Source organism: Dermochelys coriacea, chromosome 24, assembly GCF_009764565.3.
Source record: "Dermochelys coriacea isolate rDerCor1 chromosome 24, rDerCor1.pri.v4, whole genome shotgun sequence".
NCBI lineage: Eukaryota > Metazoa > Chordata > Testudines > Dermochelyidae > Dermochelys > Dermochelys coriacea.
Window position 1 is genome coordinate 10,686,642 of NC_050091.1, and position 21,367 is coordinate 10,708,008.

Genomic DNA, 21,367 nt, shown 5'->3' on the forward strand with positions numbered 1-21,367 from the left:
CAATAATCACAAAGTCATGCGCAAGATTCAGTCCTAAATTAAACCGTGACTAACGTGACATCGCAATAGCTCTTGAGAGAATGAAACAAATGGGACTTACCCCGGTCGCTGAAGAGGATAAGTCAGGAGAAGTTGTTAAGGAGCCTGGAGTTGCGAGCGCTTTTATACAATTTCTTAGACTGCCTGGGGAATACGAGCCACCCTTTTGCTTAAGGTCTTAATTAGCTAGAAAACATATTATGCTCTGCGAGTCACTCCTTCTACTGATATAATTTGTTTTCAGGATTATTACCATGTGTTTTCAACCTCACATGGTCTGACATGCACCAGACAGCCTATAGGTTTCTTTCATCTGAAAAGTTTTATGGGACACATTCATGCCTCCGAAGGAGTTACAATGGGAATGGGTGTAAAAGATTGTCAGAGCTGTAAAAGTTGCAAAGTCTGCCATTAGATGGAGGTCTCCACTTTGGTCCTGGTATGCCATGTGCGCAAGTGTTGGTGGCATTGCACAGTTCTCCCTGCAATTCGTAGGAGGGAGAGACCATTTTGCAGGGGCTGAACCCGTAAGTTTTTTGATCTAATGCCCTTTACTCTGGGTGGCCATTTTGATCTAACGCCCATTTCTCTGGGTGGGTTTTTTCTCAGGCCCTATGACCTGAAATTTGGCCCTGGAAGAAGGACGTATAAGGCCTCTGAGCCATTTACGTCCCACTAAAGCTTTCAAAAGAGGTGTTAACCGGGACCTGCGGGATGAATAGGCCTTTGTGCGGGCGCTCTGCTCAGGGTTAATTTCCCCTGATGGTGATTAGAAATTCAGTTCCTAATCCACCTCCTTTATGTCACCAATGCTGTGAGATCGGGTTGATTATCATGGCAGACGTTCACTGTGTTGCCTCTGACAGGGTTGCTCTTTGCTTGAGGTGAGGGATGGTGGTGGGTGAAAACAAGGCGAACCGTCATAGACAAAGGCTTTGAGATAAACCCTGGAACATTTGTGGCATCGCCAGTGTGTCTCCATCCAACAACAGCCAAGACTATTGTGGTTTTACAAGAAAATACAACTGATAAAGCCGCAGATGAAATACAGGAAAGAGAGCGATCTGGCTTTCTTGGCCAAGGCTGTGGGATAAACTCAGATAAATTGAAAATCTGACCAGATGTAGGGCATGCTGCAAGACCAATAGCTTGCAGAAATCTTGTCTACCATGATGAGAAAGATGTAGAAAGTTTAACATCACTTCATAGAATGTTTCCCCTCACCAGGCAAGGGGGAAGAACCTGATGTTGATTGAGAAGCACTGAACATCTTTGAATTCTATAGAGCTGTGCTGACTTACGCTGGTTGATCTCCTGCCCTTAAATTTGAAAAAGGAATTTGTATAATAAAAAGGAACGCAAAGCTTCTTTTCAATAGAAATCAAATAGTCCCAAATTCTGAGCTACTAATCGTGATCTGATTAAGAGAATTACACTGTCAGCTTGACATGCTTTTTTTTTTTTTTAAAGTGAGTCTATTACTCAATAGAAGGGTGTCTTCCAGTATCAAACCATTAATACCAGAAGCATCCACTGCTTTGGATATGAAAAACCTTAATGAGCGTTTGTGACACGCTTTGATACCTGGAGCCTTGAGGAAGTAGAGCATTCTCCACGTGTTATGATCCCTGTTTTTTAGGCAGTGAACCAGAGGACACATTAACGTGAAGATCAGACAGAGGGCAAATTGCAGAGTCCCAAATAAAACCCAGTTGTCTTGAGAGCAAGTGCTAAATATTTACCATTGATCCTGAAGCTTCCTGGATCCTTCATTTTTGGCTTCCAAATAGGTCACTAAGAAGAGATGTTATTGTAGTCATGTTGGTCCCAGCATATGAGAGAGACAGGGTGGGGAAGGCAATATATCGTTTATGGTATCAGCTTCTTATGGGGAGAGAGACAATCAGGGGAAGGCCTGATTGTGCTGCTCTGCTGAGGCTGCCAAGGATGGGTGGTTAGCACAGGTGAGGTTTGCGCTTTTGAGATTGGGACCCTATCCGGCAGGAGCTGGGCTGGGCCCACCCAGTGGGAACAATGCCTGGCTTCACCAGGGGCAGTGACGGCACCATCTGCTCCTTATTTCTATTTTACTTCTGTTAGCATGAACGCTGTTTGAAGCGAACATCAATCATGTCGGGCCGAGGAAAGCAGGGAGGTCAGGTGCGGGCTAAGGCGAAGTCTCGCTCCTCGCGGGCTGGGCTGCAGTTCCCAGTGGGCCGTGTGCACTGGCTGCTCAGCAAAGGCAATTACACAGAGCAGGTGGGGGCTGGCACCCCGGTCTATATGGCCATGGTGCTGGAGTATCTGACCGCTGAAATTCTGGAGCTGGCCGGCAACGCAGCGCGGGATAACAAGAAAACCAGGATCATCTCCCGACACCTGCAGCTCTCCATCCGTAACAACAAGGAGCTTAACAAGCTCCTGGGAAAAGTTACCATCGCTCAAGGGTGTGTCCTGCCCAACATCCAGGCCGTGTTGCTGCCCAAGAAAACCGAGAGTCACAAGGCCAAGAGCAAGTAAAACCCAAGGAACAAGAAACCATCTGCTCCTCTGCCCAAGATGACACCACACTCGTTAAACTCCTCTAGGTGGTGCCATGTCCCTGCTGCCCCCACCCAGGGTCTAACAGCAGCCTGGGCTCAGTCTCTCTCTTGCTGACGGTTTCCAGGAGCTGGACCAGGCTGTAGCCTGAAGGTTCAATATCAGAGATGCTGAGACTACGGGGTCTGCCCTTAAGGAACAGTGGGGCCACGTGAGGGGCTGGCACACTGACAGACTCCTCCAAGGGACTGTTTGACAGCTAGGGCGTGGCCCAGACGCTGGGGATCCGGGACAGCCACACCCCAGCCGATCCAGTCCACCATTCTCGTAAATGTTTTAGGCATCAACGGGCAGAATTTGAGTAGTTTTGGTGAAAACTGGAAAACCAGAAAAGCTTTAAACTGCTGCTCCCTGTTCTCCCTGCTGAGGTCCCTCTGACAGCCTTGGGGCAGAGGCTCAGCCAGCGGCTGGGAGGACGGGGTGGGGGGGTGGGGGAGAGAGACAGTGGGAGGAGAGAGCAAAGGAGGTTTCATTCCTCCCTCCCTCCCAGTGTGCTGTCTCCCCAAAGCCTGTGCTGTGGGGGAGTGAGAGCTAGAGGGGGTGCCAGCCATAGGCCCCTCCCTTCCCAGCAGGGGCAGGGTAAGAAAGCTACTGTGGATGGAGGAGAAAAAGGAGAGCCACAAGAGCCATTGGTAAGCAGAGCAATGGGGAAGCCATGGCACAGATGGGAGCGCAGAGGCCTGATATGGGGGAGATGGGGGAGTTGCAGGGGATCCCTGAAATAGAGCGATGACAGAGGAGTCCCCAGGGAGCCTGGAAAGGGGCGGAGGGATGCAAGGCACAACTGGTGCAGGCAATGAGCTTGGCCAACAGATGCAATGAAGTTTGTGATCCCCTAGTTCAGCGTTTCTCAGGTGGGGACAGGTGTTTCTTGTGGGCACAGCCTCTTGGACAGTGATGAGAGGGGGGAAGCAGCGGCCCCTTCCCCAGGGCTGCCAGCAGGGGTTGGATCCCACCCCCTCTGGAGACACGAACGCTGGAGAAATTGAGAGCCAGTGAGTTCCCCACCTTCCTGGGGGCAGTGGAGTTGGGCTTCTGCCCTGGGGTACAGGGTGTGACGAAGTGGGGATTTTCCCTTGTTATGGTGTATGTGAGACTTACTGTTGAGCCTATGTGAGTTTTACAGTTTTGCATGAATGCTGTGTGTGTCTCAGTTTTCCTGTGTGCTGCACCAATACCTCGGTGGTGGGAACAGGGGTGTGTGACTTTGGCTGAGACCTCAAGGGCAGGTGAGGCTGCTCCAGCTGCCTGCACGTATGCTATTGCTGGTGCCCTTCTTAACCTGAGACCCAGGAGGGGGATGCGACCAGGTGACTCTTTGCGCAGGAAGCGAGACAAAGAGAAGGGAGAGGAGCAATGATGGTGTCTGAGGTTGGGTCACTGGAAGCTGGAAGTCTGCTTGTGGGGACTGGAAGAGGGGGAGTCCAGGGCTTCTGGCCCATGACTCCCCAAGATGGACTTGACTGAAAGTCATTGATTTCTGTGCTAACAAGTTCTGTTCTATGCTGTGTTCCTGTTGAATAATAAACCTTCTGTTTTACCGGCTGGGTGAGAGTCACTCCTGACTGCGGAGTTGGGGTGCAGGGCCCTCTGGCTTCCCCAGGAGCCCCACCTGGGCAGACTCACTGTAGGAAGTGCACAGTGTGGAAGGGGATGCTGAATGTACCGAGGTCAGATCCAGGAAGCTTGAAGCTGTGTGAGCTTCTTGCCCTGGCGACAGTATGCTCAGAAAGAGGGGGCTGTCCCAGAGTCCTGGCTGGCTTCATATGGAGTAGTTCCAGAGCATCGCCCGGTGATTCAGTGACACAGGGCCCAGGCTCTGGCTCTGGCTCTGGGGTTTCAGGCTCCATCTCCAGGCTCCATCCCTGGGCCCCATCCCCCGGGTATGGGGCTTTCGGCTCAGTTCCCTGGCCATGCGGCAGCGGGCTCTGGCCTTGGGCTCACCTCCCCACCCCCCGCCACCATTGCCTCTGGCCCCAGGCTTTGGCTGAGTAGTGGCAGGGTCCATCCCCCAGCCGTAGGGCTTCAGGCTCAGGCCCCAGGCTCCAGCCGCAGGGCTTCAGGCTTGGGCTCTGGAATCTGGCTGTGGGGCTTTGGGCTCAGGCCTTGGCTGTGCAGTGGTGGGTGCCATCCCCAGCCTCTGGCCCTCCTATTGCTCCTGGCCCCCGCTGTCTCCCTACCCACCTCCCCATCCAAGGCTTAATTTGTCCCCGGGCTTGCTGGGGCTGAGTAAGTCTGCTGCTGTGAAAAGTGATACTTGTATGTTAATATCACTTTTCACAGCAGACTTACTAGCCAGCAAGTCAAAAAAACAAAGAAAAAAAAAGCAACCAAAAGAGCAACAACAAACAAGACAAAAAAGTTCAATGCACCTTATTTGTGTTTCTATTTTCATAGATTCATAGATACTAAGGTCAGACGGGACCATTCTGATCATCTAGTCCGACCTCCTGCACAGCGCAGGCCATAGAATCTCACCCACCCACTCCTATGAAAAACCTCACCTATGTCTGAGCTATTGAAATCCCTAAATCATGGTTCAAAGACTTCAAGGAGCAGAGAAGCCTCCTTCAAGTCAACCATGCCCCATGCTACAGAAGAAGGCGAAAAACCTCCAGGGCCTCTCCAATCTGCCCTGGAGGAAAATTCCTTCCCGACCCCAAATATGGCAATCAGCTAAACCCTGAGCATATGGGCAAGATTCACCAGCCAGATACTACAGAAAATTCTTTCCTGGGTAACTCAGATCCCATCCATCTAATATCCCATCTCAGGGGATTAGTCCTATTTACCCTGAATATTTAAAGATCAATTACTTACCAAAATCCCATTATCCCATCATACCATCTCCTCCATAAACTTATCAAGTAGAATCTTAAAACTAGATAGATCTTTTGCCCCCACTGCTTCCCTTGGAAGGCTATTCCAAAACTTGTGTAGGTTCAGGAAAGAATAGAGACAACTCTGCATTATTGGTATTATTGAGTCTGCAAAAGTTAATTAGGTATGTTAGGAAAAACTGTCAGAGTTGGTGGCCACACTCTGGGGCCACCAAATTTATTTTTGTGAAAACCCCTGGCCTAGTTTATCTCCACAATGTGCAGAACCCACCCCACCCCTGCCCCTGGATAGTGCTGGTGCTTCTGACTCCTGCATCATGCCAACTGAGCTACCAGGCCCAGGTGCTCAGGGTTTCATCCCACGGGTGGCACTCCCAGAAGCACAGCTCCCCCAGCACCATGCTGGCTCCTGGGTAAGGGCAGCCCGGACTGAGTCACCCCCATAAAGAGAGAACCACCCCATCCCTGCATAGTGCTGAGACCTCCCTGGGCTCATACCCCGCAGAGCAATCTGGTGACACCAGCGTCGCCTCCCGTGCAGGGGGCCATTAGTCTCCAGCACCCCCACTTCCAGTGTGCATTCGCCAGCCCCTCCGAGGAGTCCCGGGCCTGGGAAGTTCAGCCCCAGGGAACGGTGCCCTCTGTGCTCCATGCCATGTGGTCTGTACACGGAGATGCGTCCTGGGCAGCGCGTGTGCCTAGGAATGTTCCTGGCACAGGACGCAGAACGAGGCTGGGGCACACCCAGAATTTCCCTGGGGACGGGGCCCAGGTTGCACGCGCTACATTCCCAATTTCCTCCTCAGCGGACTCCTGCTTTACGCATGGACGTCCTCGCCAAACCACGGCCTCTCCTCCCACAGCGGGCCCGGCTGCAGCAGGGCCGCAGCAGGCAGCCTGAGGAGATGGTGGCCCAGGTTTCTGGGAAGAGGGGAGCCGTGTCTGGGAGCTCCCAGGGGCCGAAGCCCCAGGAAGACCCACTGCTCCCATTTCTGCTGTGCTGGCCTCTGGCGGCTTCAATTGCTGCTTCTTCCTCATCTCCAGGTGACAGACACTGGCCAGGACCTCTCCCCCCTCCCCTGGAGACTCTCCCCGCTCCCTTCTGTCACGGAGCACAAGCTCAGTGACCTGGAGCTGCTCTGAATGAGGTTCAGACAGGACCCTCTTGCAGCGTGACACCCCTCAGGGCTCATTCTGCCTAGGGCAGCCTCCTGGCTCTGACCTTGGAGCACTCAGCGCCCTACTCCATGCCATGAGCTCCCCGCAGGGAGTCCCCCTGGATGGAACATCTGGGGAACCCTCTCCACAAAGGGGCCATGCACCCCACCCCCACAGTCAGCAGTGAGCCCAGCCAGCAGGTAACACAGACGAGTTGTTAGCGGCTGGGAACACAGCATAGGGCAGAGCTTGTTAGCACAGAAATTAGGAACATTCAGCAAAGTCCATCCTGGGGGGAGGGTGGAGAACCCCGAGCCCAGAGCTCTCCTCTCTCGTGTTCCTCAACTGCAGATGGACCAGCTTCCAGCAGCCGAGCCGCAGTCGGATGTATCCCCCCTCCCTCCCACCGGACAGACCAGGCCTGGCCAGACCGTATCCCCCTTCCCTCCCACCAGCAAGACTGGGACCACCCAGGATGTCTCTCCCCTTCCCTCCCACCAGAGAGACTGGAACTAGCTGGGACATCTCCTCCTCCCCTCCCACCAGAGAGACCAGGACCGGCTGGCATGTCCCGTCCCCTCTCACCACCACTACCAGAGAGACTGGCACTGTGAATGTGTAGTAGAGTCTAGGAACAAGGGGAGGGGGACTGAGACTACTAACCCCAAGGGGGCGAGGGCCTGGGTGATGGGCCAGTGGTGCATCCCAGCCCATTGCCCTTTTGAAGAAACGGCACCTGACTCCAGGCACACACCTTTGCAATATCTCCTGAAGGGTGGGAAGTTTAATAGGGCCACAGATAAACGATACAGACATTGCTATGGACGGGGTGAGTGAGCCAGAGTCCCCTATCCCCCCCCCCCCAGCATGTTTCTGGCTTGCTGGGCCCCTGTCCCTGGCAGCTGGGGCAGCAGCAGGATGCCCCTGCCCAGGCCCTGCTGCGGGGGCAGGGCAATGGGGCCAAGTGAGCTGGAGTCCCCCGCAGTCGAGCCCAGGCAGGCAGCAGGCTGCCAGGGAGAGCAGCCAATTTAGCCACAGGTATGGGGTGGAGGGGAGGGAGGCACAGGGAGAGAAGGTAGAGCCCCTCTCCTTCCCTGCCCCCGGCAGGCCAATCTGGGGGGGGGCACTTGAGCCCACATGTTTCCCCCCCCCCACGCATCACCTCTAAGCGATAAGGAGAAAGACCAACCCATACCTTGTTACACACTACTGATATTAGTAATTATCAGTAGGATGCAGAGAACGGCCATAAAAAGTGTTTCCGTCAAAAGAAAGAAAGAGTAACACGCACACTGCACTGGCAAAATTCATCATAACGTGTGCCATACAAGAAACCTTCACCACACACTCAGCAAATGTGTGCTTAACAGGTGAAGGGTCCACGTTGCTGGAAGAGATGGACAAATGTTTGGAGTGAAATGAGGCTGGAATTAAGATTTAGCTTGACAGTAACAGCAGCATTTTGCACAGGGCAGTTGAAAAGCAGCTAGAAACCTAGTAGGATGCCCAAGGAATGATGGGATTGAGAAATTTGCATCATGTGACACTGAACCTGCCCTGAGGAGGCATTGCAAACCCTTTCCCAAACACCCTGTGGCAGGTTGCACATGGGATAGCTACCCACTGTGAGCTGTTCTCTGTGTTGATGCAAGAGCTGCTCCTGTGGATATGCTCCTCTGCCACAAGGAACATAGTATGGTCTTGAAACAGTGATATAATTACAGTGGTGACTATACATCAACATAACTTAAATCAACTTAACTTTGTAGCGTAGACATGGCCTTAGGTGCCATACTCACAGTGATTGCAATAGAAATTAGGTGCCTAAGGAATTCTGAGGATCTGGGCCACAGTTTGTAAATAAGACATAGAGCAGAAAGGAAAACCAGGACACTGGTATTATGATGCAGAATGACTTTAATATGAAAAAGAAGAGAAGTATACAGGAAGAGACAGAAAGAATGCAAAGTACAGTTGAGAAGATATATTTCCAGGGTTTCAAGAAGGTCTACAAGAAATCACTGGTTCAAAGATGATGCATTTCACACTAGATGTTCTTCTTTCTTCATTACAGCTGTTGAGTGTGACAATCAAGTCCTGTTTGCAACTATTTTAGGGTACTTGTTAGGTACTAGGGGGGCTAGTGCTAAATGGAAGGCAGAAATTTGGGGAAGGTATGTGATCCCACGTCACTTCTGGTTGCAGGCATGTTTGTGGACTCTCTTGATTATACTGGTGGACTCCTAAGGTTCCTGGCCAATGGGAGTTGCGGAGGGGGCACTTGGGGCACAGGCAGCACGCGGAGACCCCTGCCCCTTGCAGGGGCCGCAGGGACATGCTGGCCACTTTTGGGAGCAGCATGGGGCCAGGGCAGGTAAGGAGCCTGCCTTAGCCCTGCTGCGCTGCCAGATTTCTAGCAGCCTAAAATCTCCTCGATGGGCTTTAGTAGTCTCCGGGAGATAAAGCCCAAATTTGGGAGACTCCAGGCAAAAGCGGGAGGGTTGGCAGACCTATGAAAGGTATTTAGGTTCCTAACTTCCACTGATTTCAATGGGCCTAAATGAGCTAATGCGTCCTTTTGATACAAAAAGTAAAGGTTTGAAGCATGTTATAAAAACTAAAATGGTGCCTTACCTGTATTTCCTATTATAAGTCTCTGAGCAGCTGAGAAACTGCAAATAAAATGTCAATTGGAAATGACTGTGGGAAGTGTGTTTTTATGGAATGCCCCATTATGGGGTATGGTGTCATATGACCAGGCCAGCGCAGATTTACTTGACTCCACCTCTTGCAAACCATATCAAAGCACAGCCCTACGCCTACAGCACTGAGGGCATTTTGGGTCCCTATCAGCACACCCCTTACACAAACACAAACAAAGGCACAGTGCTTGTTAAAGGGGCATACGCACTGGGACGCTAAGCAAAGTTTCCAAGACCTCTGAAGAGTCATCACCCAACAGCTGACAGATTTAATGAAGAAACACAGATAAGGCACCATTTTTCCTTTCTTATGTGCTTAAAACCTTTGCCTTGTGTGTCAAGAGGCCTCCTTAGCTGATGCTCTTGAGCCACCGAAGTTTTGACTGGGTGCCACATTCCCTAGCCATTTGCGTGATTGTGACCAGTTTCTATCATCGGCACCTCTTGTTTACCCTTAAATATTTCTACTTGCAACTTAGCTGTGATTTGGCCCTATGACCCCTGACATTGGAATTATTCAGAGTCTCCTGATTAGGTTTTGGCGTCTCAAACAACAGCTGAGTCCAAGAGCTGTCCTTATGATCACATTCATTATCTATTACCATGGTTGTGTGGCTCTCATTACATGGTTCTGGGGTCTCAGACATCGGTTGCAACAACCATATAGTTGTGTATTGGGTTTTCACAATCTTGCCCATGTAACATCTCTTCGTGAGCCACTTGACTACAGAGTGGTGGCAAGGAAAGATAGAAGGGTCTTTTCAGCAGCTCCATCTTTACTCAGCAGGCCTTTTCAATGGCACATCCTCATTCATACCCTGGTCATTGTCTTAGACAATTGTTTAGGGGCAGCACATCAAAACCCTATTGGTTTAATGCCTTTCCTTTTGGTATCAGGATTTATTTATCATAAACCATGTTGACTGGCATTTATAATATTACCCTCCAGTGACCAGTCCTCTTCATTATTTACCCCTCCACCGTCAACTGCAAACTTCATCAGTAATGATTTTCAGTTTTCTATGAGGTCACCGATAAAATGTTAACTAGCAGAAGACTACTATTCAGGATTATTCAGTAATGTTGATGAAAATTGTAGACAGAAACAAGCAAATTCAGTAAAAATGTCTGCATGGTTTTTAATGTGGGGGTCTGGGGAACTGGGAGAGAAACACGGTGCAAAGGGTGAGTGACTGACTGAGGGCTGATTAATGCTTCTGTGGCTGAAAGCAAGTCTGTGCTGGGATCCTGACCCACAGTGACTCTTACAGTCACCCAGCTGTCCCCGGGGCAATGGAAGCTGCCAGCCCCCTGAGAAGTTCTCCAGAAGAAAAGAGAATGTGGATCAAGCAAACCCTGTGAGCTTTCTTCCTCGCCAGCAATAAAGAGAAAGGAGGGCTGCTCTCCCAAAAGGACATGCCTCTGCTCTGCACACAGTCTCAATTCCTAGACAGGGGCCGTGTCAGGCTCTGAGGTGTCCAACAGTGATTTTGTTCTTTGCTTCCCTAAGGAATGGGGAAACAAATGTCATTTCCAAAAGTAGCAGAGCTTTCGGGGAGGGGTACGTGTTAAATATATTTGTTCTCTGCCCAGTGACTATTCACACACACACACACACATCCCCAAGGGGTGAGCACACCTTTGCATTTCTGTAGCACCTCACCAAGCCTAACAGGCTAAAGATGTGCACTGCTGGTGAAATGCAGCAGTGTCTGGGGAGCTGGGAGGCAGCAGACACCCAGCACAGCAGAGCGGCAAGATCACAGGGAAAACTCCAACACCAGCAGAGTCATGGGACGCACAATGTCTATGCAGATAGGACAGGTTTTAAGATCACAGGCAAAAGACCCAACCACCATGGGACTCAGCTCATCTACCTAACTGGCTGAGCTGCCCCTGCGGGGCTCACAACTGCCCCTACAGAGTCTCCCTAATGGAGATTCAATCAGACAGCACTGGCATTCTCTCTGTGCTCCCTTTTGGCTTCAGCAAGGGAGCCAGCAGCCCCAGCAGACAAACAGCCCTTGTGGCTTTGTTCCAGCCGCGAGTTGAGTTGTCATGGGGAACCAGCGGGAATGTCTCCAAATGGCCATTCCACCACAGCTACAGGTCGTTGTCTGAAAGCGGCTGGAAGCCACACCTGCTGCTCTCTCACAGGGACTATGGTGCAGCCAGTCCCTGCCTTCCAGTGGAGCCACTGGGTGGGACTGGCCTGGCAGTCTAATGCCAGCACCTTATGGGGAGGAGGTTTGGGGCCATGGCTTGGCACCTGGCCGGACAGGCTGGCAAGGCTGTGGAGGGCACAATCCAGTCTGGTGGTAGAAGGCCCCTCATGCTGGCCTTGTGGCATCAGACTCCACCTGAGCAAAGAGGGGAAGCTCCCTGAACATAGAACTATGAAAATCAGATTCCCTGTTTGTGTCGCAACCCCTGAGCTGCTGGAGGGTGGGGGTGGGAAGTTCCCACTTTTATTTCCTAAGGGGGAGATTTCCAAAGGCACCGAAGGTTAATGGGGACTGAGCGCCGAGCTTTCATGTTGTCTCTGGAAACCTGCCCCCACTGGCAGCAGCTGATTTCTATGTGGGAGACAAGGACAGAGCAGCGCTGTGACACCCAGCACCTCCCTCCCTTCCTATCCGTCTGCCTGGGGATTTGCACCATGCCCATCCCCGTGGTATCAGAGGGCCATCCCCCTGCATTCTCCTGGCAGTGCGTGCCTCTCCTGCAGGTGTGTACAGCTCACAAGAGAGCTCTTCAGTGCTTGGCAGAGCAAAGCCAGTGAACAGTGATTCTTGTGATATACAGCTCCTACCTGAGCACTTCCGAGAGAGAAGGATCCCGAAGACAGCCACTGCCAGGACCAGGACAGAGAGGGGCAGAGCAATGAGCAGGATGTTTCTATAGTCGTACACAGCATCTTCCGCACCTGAGCAGGGAAGAGGAAGATGTCATGAGCGCCGTGGGCTCTTCTGGGCAGGGAACCCCAGACAAGTACGCACAGGCTCTGTAGCTGTGCTGGCGCCAGGCATTGGGAACAGGAATTCCAGCCACCTGCTGCACCATAAAAGCCTCTCACACTCCATGAGCCAACAGACCATGACAGAGTGGGGGAGGAGAGTCATAGGGAAATTCAGACTGCCCAGAACTTCAGCCTGTCTACACTTTAGCCTGCATTCCCAGCCCTCCCTGGTGCTGATCCACAGCCTTCCTGCTGTTCTGCCAGGAAAGTCAAAGAACCCGACTAAAAGCAGCTGCAGGAAAAGCCAGAGGAAAAGCATTCTCCAAACACCCCCGCCGCCCTCCACCTCCTGACAGTGCCAAGAGTGAGCTGAGGCATCAGGAAACGAGGGGGAAGCTGAAGTTCCTCTGCGATCCACAGCGGGGAGGATTTCTTGCAGCTTCTTAAGATTTGTGGAATTTCCTGGCCCTTCCATGGATCTTCTTGTCCTGTGTTTGCAACAGTACAGGCCAAAGTCTATTCTCAGCTACACTGGTGAAAATGCAGAGTGAGGCCAATGACTGCATTGGAGTGACTCTGGATTGACAACCATGTAAATGAGAGCAGAGTGTGGCCATTACTCGTGCATTCCCTTGTATCAGCTGTGGCACTGAGGGGCTGAGTGACCCAGGCTGCCAACTCCCAACCTTTAAATTCAGCCATTGTGCAGGTAAACAAGAGCCCTCCTCCAGTGCTGCAGATATTTCCACAGCTTGAACCCAGGTGGGGGTCTGACCAGGGCTTGGATCCTTCAGAACAACCTAGATATGCCTGTAGTTTTAGACTCTCTGGGTGATAATCCTCAGTGAAGATTCACCAGGGAGCGTGACTCCCTCTCCACCTCATCCACCTTCACATTGTAGCAAATCTGCTACCAAAAGTAAATGCCCTCCCACAAAATCCATCTCCCAGGCACTGCCTTATGGCTGCAGATAGCTGGGCCATTAGTTCATGCCAAGTGGCTAGGCACTGGGCTGGGCATGGGAGATGGGTGAAACATGACATACCTGTTTCCCTCTGGCAGTGTTCCCAGGGTGCGATGGTAGCTGATTCCCAACTGACAGCATTGGCTGCAGTACAGGTATAGGACACCTGCCTATCCGAGGGGTCCAGCTTAGCCCATAGGACCAGGCCAGCCTCAAAGAGAGAGTGCTTGTCCATGCTCAGCACCTCGCCATCCGTCCTGCCCCAGCTGTAGGTTACGTTGGTGCCACTGGCAGCCACACAGGTCAGGAACACCTCGCAGACCCTCACAGAGCCACTGCGGCTGCCCTCTGATGTGAACACCTGCAGTGTCAGCTGGGAAATCACTTCTGGACACAGAGCAGACAGGACAGCAGAGGGGTCAAAGCCAGTAATCTCCCCCTGGCTGGATACTCAAACCCCACCTCCCTGTGAACCACCCGCTGCATCAGCACACCTGGTATTAGTGCATGAATACATTCATTTGCACTCACTCACCAGATCTACCCCTAGAAATATCGGGCTCTGTCTGGGGGTTTAGTGCTGCTCTCCCACTGGGCAGGGCTTTCAAACTTCAGCCCTAATAGCCCCAAATGTATGTGTGTATGGGGGCGGGTGGGGGTGTAGGAGGCTGTGACAGCCTGTGTGGCCAGCTTCATCTACTGCCCATCTCACAGGGTCCCTCATCATCCAGAGCCAAAGGGCTGTGGTGCCAGCCTGGCAGGTGCTTTGTAAGAGCAGAAATAAAGGCAAGAGGGAAGTCACAGCCCCAAGTTCCCTAATTGCTGCCTTGTGACTGTGACAGCATTTCCTGGTTAGAGGAACGGCAGTGCTCCCCTGTCCCTGCCCTCTGGCACATGCCCATTGGGTGCCCAGAATTAGGGTGATGGGACACGCAGTCACTTCCCGGGGCAGGCTGGCTCTGGCTGCCCAGCTGGCGTGCCCCATGATGGCAATGGCGCTCACCTTCCATAGTGATGCAGGGAGTGGAGGGCGGACTAGATGATCCCTTCTGGCCTTGTAACCTGGGGAATCTCTGAGTTATAACCTCTGCAGTAGAGGCTGGGCCAGGCCTCACACCACAGGCTAATCCCCTTTGCCAGGCCAGCAGGACATTTTCCCCCAGAGCTTTGTATTAGAACATAAAATACCCAAGGAGTCTGGTTAGGGTGGATGCCCTGTCCCGAGCCCTGCCTGCCTGGAGCTCAGCACAGCTGCCCCAGCTCCCTCCGGGGGCCTCTGTCAGAGTCAGCTGCTGGGCCTGGCAGCCTGCGGGGACAGGGCTGGCACCGGGCAGTGGGTTGTTCCCTGCTGGTTCAGGTGAGACTGTTAGTCTCTAAGGTGTCACAAGTCCTCCTTTTCTTTTTGTGGATACAGACTAACACGGCTGGCTGCTACTCTGAAAACTGCACAGAGTGTTCGTCCATGGAGAATTTGGCCTTGCTCCAAACACATCACCCTCCTGCCCTTAAGTGGCAAGGAAACAGGAGCCCAACTCGGCGTACCGTAGACTGCCAGATGCAGCATGCGCGTCTCCGTCTGTCCTCGTGTGTTCACCAGCAAGGCTGAGAAGGTGCCGCTATCTCCCAGTTCCACCTGACTGATCTCCAGGGTGAGGTTACCATGGAGCTGGCTCCGCCCATAGAAACGGGATTGGTACAGAGTCTCTGCTGAGCCCCTGAAGTAGGTGGCCACTAGCTCTTCTGCCGGCGCCAGGTACCTCCAGATGGCATCCCTGACTTGGAACCCCAGGGGGACGTCGGCTCTCAGCAACACTGCTCTCCCCACCACTCCTGTCACCTTCAGGGTGGCACGGGCTGTGGCCGGTGGGGCTGGAATGAGGCAACAGGCAGATGCCTTCATGTTAGGGTCATGGGAGGAGCTGGGATAGAAGCAGCATATCTGAGACCCCAGTGGCTCTCCTCTCCCGACACCCAGGGCAGCCTTCTCCTTGCTCTCCTGGGCATCTTTGGCATCTCCCTGGCTGAGTCTGACATGGTGGCCAGTGCAGAGTCCCCACAGCCCCTCCCATCCCTGCCTCTGGTGTCACCTTCCCAAGCTCCCTCTCCCCTGCCTACAGGCTTGCCATCTGCAGTGCCCTGGGAAGGTGAGGCTGCCAGGACCAAAGGCATTCATGTCACAGGAGTGCTAGGGCCTTTCCCCTGGCAGGCACCCACTGGGAAGCTCACAGATGCCCAGGGGCCCTCCAGGCAAAAACAAGACCAGACTTTCCTAAGGCAAAAAGGAACCACCAAACAACAAACTTTGAATCACCCTCCCCCATCCCTGCCTCTAAACCGTCCACCTGTCCCACACCTCTCTGCTCTTTCTCCATCACAAAGAATCTAAAAAGAACACAAGCCCCATTTAAAAAACTCTGTGCAGGTTGCAGTTAAGAGCGAATGTTCCAGCAGTTGGAAGCAGCGTGGCCGCTACTATGGTGAGACAGGAACCAACAGAGCAGCTCCTGGCTTGCTCCAGATGCAGCCTGCGATGTAGCAACAAGGAATTATGCTGAAGTCAGATATTTAACTGACATATCCTTTTAAAGTTAAATGCTGCAAATTGAGACTCCCAATAAAAAGAATGTCCAGGCCCCCACACAAACAGAATTTGACATTTCCACAAGGATAAACTCTCTCCAGAACACTCCCTCACCAGCATCAGCTTCCTGGCCACCACAATCAGCTTCAGCAGTGGAACCCTACAGACAACTGTATACAAGACACCCATGGATCACTGCACCTATTTTCACAGATCCAATAACCACCCCAAATCCACCAAGAAATCTGTTCTCTACAGCCAAGCCCTCAGCTACCACAGGATATGCTCCAAGGAGAAAATCCAGGATACACACCTTAACACACTTAAAACTTCCTTCAACAAACAAGGACACTCCACCAGAGAAGTAGATCTTATTATGGAATAGGCCACCCAAATACCCCAAGAGAACCTGCTTCAATACAGAAATAAAACCCCCTCCAACCACACACCTCTAGTTGTCACCTATCACACCACATGGGAACCCATATGGTATCATCAAACAATTACAACCCATACTCAATGGGTGTCACATCCTGAAATAAATTTTTCCTGAGTCCCCTCTTTGGGCCTTGAAGCACCTCCCCCCACCCCACCCCCCCCCCACCCCCACAGCCTTACCAAGCTCATCATCAGAAACAAGCTCCCTGCAGACCAGGACCCATCAACTCAAAGCAGCACCAGACCCTGCCAGAACAACAGATGCAAAACTTGCAGACACTGCTCCACTGCTACAATGATCAACACCCCCCACAACACACCTTTAATGACCCCTTCCATGGGTCCCTACACATGACTATCAAAACAAATGATAGTAGGAGAACACTTCAATCTCCCTGGCCACTCAATAACAGATTTAAAAGTAGCAATACGTCAAGAAAAAGCTTCAAAAACAGACTTAAAAGAGAAAATACTGAGCTACAATTCATTTGCAAACTGAACACCATCAATTTGGGCTTGAATAGGGACTGGGAGTGGCTGGCTCACCACAAAAGCAATTTTCCCTCTCTTGGTATTGATACCTCCTCATCAATTATTGGGAGTGGACCACATCCACCCTGACTGAATTGGCCTTCAACACTGGTTCTCCACTTGTAAGGTAACTCCCTTCTCTTCATGTGTCAATATATATTTATGCCTGTATCTGTAATTTTCACTCCATGCATCTGAAGAAGTGGGTTTTTTACCCACAAAAGCTTATGTCCAAATAAATCTGTTAGACTTTAAGGGGCCACTTCATCATATTTGTGGATACAGACTAACACAGCTACCCCTCTGATACTTAAAACAATAATGTACCTCATCCAGTGCACTAAATGCCTCAGTAACCACTATGTGGGTGAAACAAGACAATCACTACACTCTCCAATGAACTCACACAGAAAAATGATAGAAGGCAAAAATACTTCACAAAGTGATCATTGCATATCTGATCTCTCAGTCCTCAGCCTCAAAGGAAACCTGCACAACACCTTCAAAAGACAAGCCTGGGAACTTCAATTCATAACTTTGCTAGACACTGAAAATCATGAACTCATCAGAGATACTGGATTTGTGGCTTATTACAACAATCTGTAACACACTAGCCCCCTCCCCAGTTTTTTTTTTCTTCTCCCCCTATGACTGGAGAGGTGTTAATGGGCCACTTCACCTTGAATGGTCCCTTGAAATGTGCTAACTACTTATGCTTATACTTATACCCAAGATCCATAAACCTGGAAATCTTGGACGCCCCATCATCTCAAGCATTGGCACCCTGACAGCAGGATTGTCTGGCTATGTAGACTCCCTCCTTAGGTTCTACGCTACCAGCACTCCCAGCTATCTTCGAGACACCACTGACTTCCTGAGGAAACTACATCGGTGATCTTCCTAAAAACACCATCCTAGCCACTATGGATGTAGAAGCCTCTACACCAACATTCCACACAAAGATGGACTACAAGACATCAGGAACAGTATCCCCAATAATGTCACAGCTAACCTGGTGGCTGAACTTTGTGACTTTGTCCTCACCCATAATTATTTCACATTTGGGGACAATGTATACCTTCAAATCAGCGGCACTGCGATGGGTACCCGCATGGCCCCACAGTATGCCAACATTTTTATGGCTGACTTAAAACAACGCTTTCTCAGCTCTCGTCCCCTAATGCCCCTACTCTACTTGTGCTACATTGATGACATCTTCATCATCTGGACCCATGGAAAAGAAGCCCTTGAGGAATTCCACCATGATTTCAACAATTTCCATCCCACCATCAACCTCAGCCTGGACAAGTCCACACAAGAGATCCACTTCCTGGACACTACGGTGCTAATAAGCGATGGTCACATAAACACCACCCTATATTGGAAACCTGCTGACCGCTATTCCTACCTACATGCCTCTAGCTTTCATCCAGATCACACCACTCGATCCATTGTCTACAGCCAAGCTCTACAATATAACCGCATTTGCTCCCTCAGACAGAGACAAACACCTACAAGATCAATATCATGCATTCTTACAACTACAATACCCACCTGCTGAAGTGAAGAAACAGATTGACAGAGCCAGAAGAGTACCCAGAAGTCACCTACTATAGGACAGGCCCAACAAAAAAAATAACAGAATGCCACTAGCCATCACCTTCAGCCCCCAATTAAAACCTCTCCAACGCATCATCAAGGATCTACAACCTATCCTGAAAGAAGACCCATCACTCTCACAGATCTTGGGAGACAGGCTATTCCTTGCTTACAGACAGTCCCCCAACTTGAAGCAAATACTTACCAGCAACCACACACCACACAACAGAACCACTAACCCAGGAACCTATCCTTGCAACAAAGCCCGTTGCCAACTCTGTCCACATATCTATTCAGGGGACACCATCATAGGGCCTAATCACATCAGCCACACTATCAGAAGCTCGTTCACCTGCACATCTACCAATGTGGTATATGCCATCATGTGCCAGCAATGCCCCTCTGCCATGTACATTGGTCAAACTGGACAGTCTCTACGTAAAAGAATAAATGGACACAAATCAGACGTCAAGAATTATAACATTCAAAAACCAGTCGGAGAACACTTCAATCTCTCTGTTCACTCGATTACAGACCTGAGGGTGGCTATTCTTCAACAAAAAAACTTCAAAACCAGACTCCAACGAGAGACTGCTGAATTGGAATTAATTTGCAAACTGGATACAATTAACTTAGGCTTGAATAGAGACTGGGAATGGATGAGTCATTACACAAAGTAAAACTATTTCCCCATGTTATTTCTTCCCCCACCCCACCCTCCACTGTTCCTCAGACATTCTTGTTAACTGCTGGAAATGGCCCACCTTGATTATCACCACAAAAGGTTTTCCTCCTTCCCCCCCTCCTTCCTGCTTGTAATAGCTCATCTTAAGTGATCACTCTCCTTACAGTGTGTATGATAAACCCATTGTTTCATGTTCTCTATGTGCGTATATAAATCTCCCCATTGTATTTTCCATCGAATGCATCCGATGAAGTGAGCTGTAGCTCACGAAAGCTTATGCTCAAATAAATTTGTTAGTCTCTAAGGTGCCACAAGTACTCCTTTTGTTTTTTACTTATGCTAAACAATCTGTTGTGTTTAGCTGTGACACTCTGAGTACATTTCCTAGACCTGAAGAAGAGCTCTGTGTAAACTAGAAAGTCTGTCTCTCTCACCAACAGAAATTGGTTTAATAAAAGAGATTACCTCATCCCCTTGTCTCTCTAATATATTTTGTCAGCTTCTTGAAGCAGGGACTGTCCTTTTGTTCTGTGCACAGTGCCTAGCACCAGAGTTCTGGTCCGTGGCTGGGGCTGCTAAGCACTATGGTAATTCAAATAATACACAATAAAAATTACAACTAGCCCTGAATCTGTAGCAACCCATGGAGATCCATGTGAATCTGCACTGGCATATGTGTTCATATGGTTCACCCAGCTGCCCTGAGACACTGCTGGCTGCTCCCATGGGTGAAAGGAGCTGCTCCTCTCACTCCCTGATACACACACAGGTCTGATGTGTTCCAGTGATGCTCACATCTGCAGTGAGCCCTGTGGCTGAGTTAGCATCAGGGACTGGATGAGAGCCAGCACTCCATCCACTACTGCTTAAAGGTCAGTCTACAGAGATTGTAGTAAGTAACAGCAGGGTGAGGAGGGGTGAGAACTCTTACCTTTGTGCAGGAGCAGAGCCAGCACCAGCCACGCCACCATCTCGCTAATCTAGAGCCTGCCAGGGTGCTTTTTCTGGAGAAAATGAAAGCTCTTGTTGATGTCTGGCAATGGGATTGCCTGATTTTCCCACAGGAAATCCCCTATTCTCTGTCATCACTCAAACCCGCAACTCAAAGCAGAAGCGAGAGGCTGTGCTCAGCCTGTACTTCTCAGGAGCAGTTAATGGGCTCAAGAAAGAGGCTGGAGACTCTGGTCTCATGCAACACCAGAGCAGTAGCTGGCCCCTCGGAGGAGGCCGGATAGGGCCAGACTGTGCCTTGCAGGTACCAGGCCACATGGAAGCTGCATTGGCTGGGGAGGAGCACAGTACAGCCCAAAATGTTTCCAGAGAAGATGCCAGGGGCCCATGAGTGCACGATTCACACTGCTAGTGATGAGACCAAAGCACCATGGTAGAGCTAGGACCTTGGTGAACTCTGTCCTATTGAATTGTTCTTCCATGACCCAAGTATCCGGGCACCTTCCAGCCGGGCATTAAGTAACATGATCCTGGTTTCCTAGAGGGAGAACACTGTGTCCCAGGGAGGGGGTGCTTTGGGAAAGATTTCAGAGGAGGGGCTGTTTTTAAAGGTTCTGTTTCTTTCAGAGCAGGCCAGGCAGAGCCATACCACTGGCACTGGGAGCAGGAAGTGGTGAGTCCATAATTCGTGGGGGAGTTTGCTCCACAGTCTGGGACTGGCCCCTGAGGAAGCCCTGTCTCCAGCACAGATGAGCTTCCCCTGCTGGCGGAGAACTCCATTGAACGGTAAGTACAGAAGGACAATGGAACAGACGCCTTGGGAGGTTATGGAATCTCCTCCACTGGAGGTTTTCAAAAGGAGGCTGAAGCCATCTGTCTAGGATGGTTTAGACACAACAAATCCTGCATATTGACTAGATGATCCTTGCGGTCCCTTCTAACCCTAAGGTTCTATGGACCTGAGAAGCAGAGCTGTCAACCACAGCCCCCCGGCTGGAGCTTTAGGCTCTTTTAGGTGCCTTGGCCCAGGCCACTGAGCGTCCCAAAAACCAGGGCTGAGACCTTGCACCTGTTCTGGTGAGGCACTACAGGTCCTGAACCAGGATGCATAGGTCCCCAAACAACCTTTGCCCCCAGCTGCCACCCAGTGGCTTGTTAGCAACTAGTGGGCTGAGTGGCTAACGGAACCCTGGCCTACTAGAGACACCACCCACATGTGTCCTGATTGGAGAAGCGCCCAGCCACACTGATTGGTCCAGCTGCACTATTTAAGCCAGAAGGAGGCACAGAAAGTTGTTTGTGCAAATGGGTTAGTTCC

At 51.0% G+C, this 21,367-nt stretch overlaps 2 protein-coding genes across 3 annotated transcripts; one reads left to right on the forward strand and one right to left on the reverse strand.

The window, feature by feature from the left end:
* The first annotated feature begins 2,151 nt into the window (after positions 1-2,151).
* Positions 2,152-2,573, forward strand: LOC119847808 (histone H2A.J-like). The gene has a single exon (XM_038382912.2). The coding sequence runs from the start codon at positions 2,170-2,172 to the stop codon at positions 2,557-2,559; it is 390 nt and encodes a 129-aa protein (XP_038238840.1). The 5' UTR covers positions 2,152-2,169; the 3' UTR covers positions 2,560-2,573.
* A 5,966-nt stretch (positions 2,574-8,539) lies between these two features.
* On the reverse strand, positions 8,540-20,167 carry SLAMF8 (SLAM family member 8). 2 transcript variants are annotated; one of them, XM_038383278.2, is made up of 5 exons: positions 20,030-20,167; positions 14,807-15,133; positions 13,346-13,651; positions 12,153-12,266; positions 8,540-10,845 (listed from the first exon to the last, which is right to left on the reverse strand). In XM_038383278.2, exons 1-5 carry the CDS (start codon positions 20,067-20,069, stop codon positions 10,787-10,789), a joined length of 846 nt encoding a protein of 281 aa, XP_038239206.1. In that variant the 5' UTR covers positions 20,070-20,167; the 3' UTR covers positions 8,540-10,786. The 2 variants fall into 2 exon arrangements, with proteins under 2 accessions (XP_038239206.1, XP_043358044.1); XM_043502109.1 differs by having other exon boundaries at positions 8,542-10,845; positions 13,509-13,651.
* Positions 20,168-21,367: the final 1,200 nt, after the last annotated feature.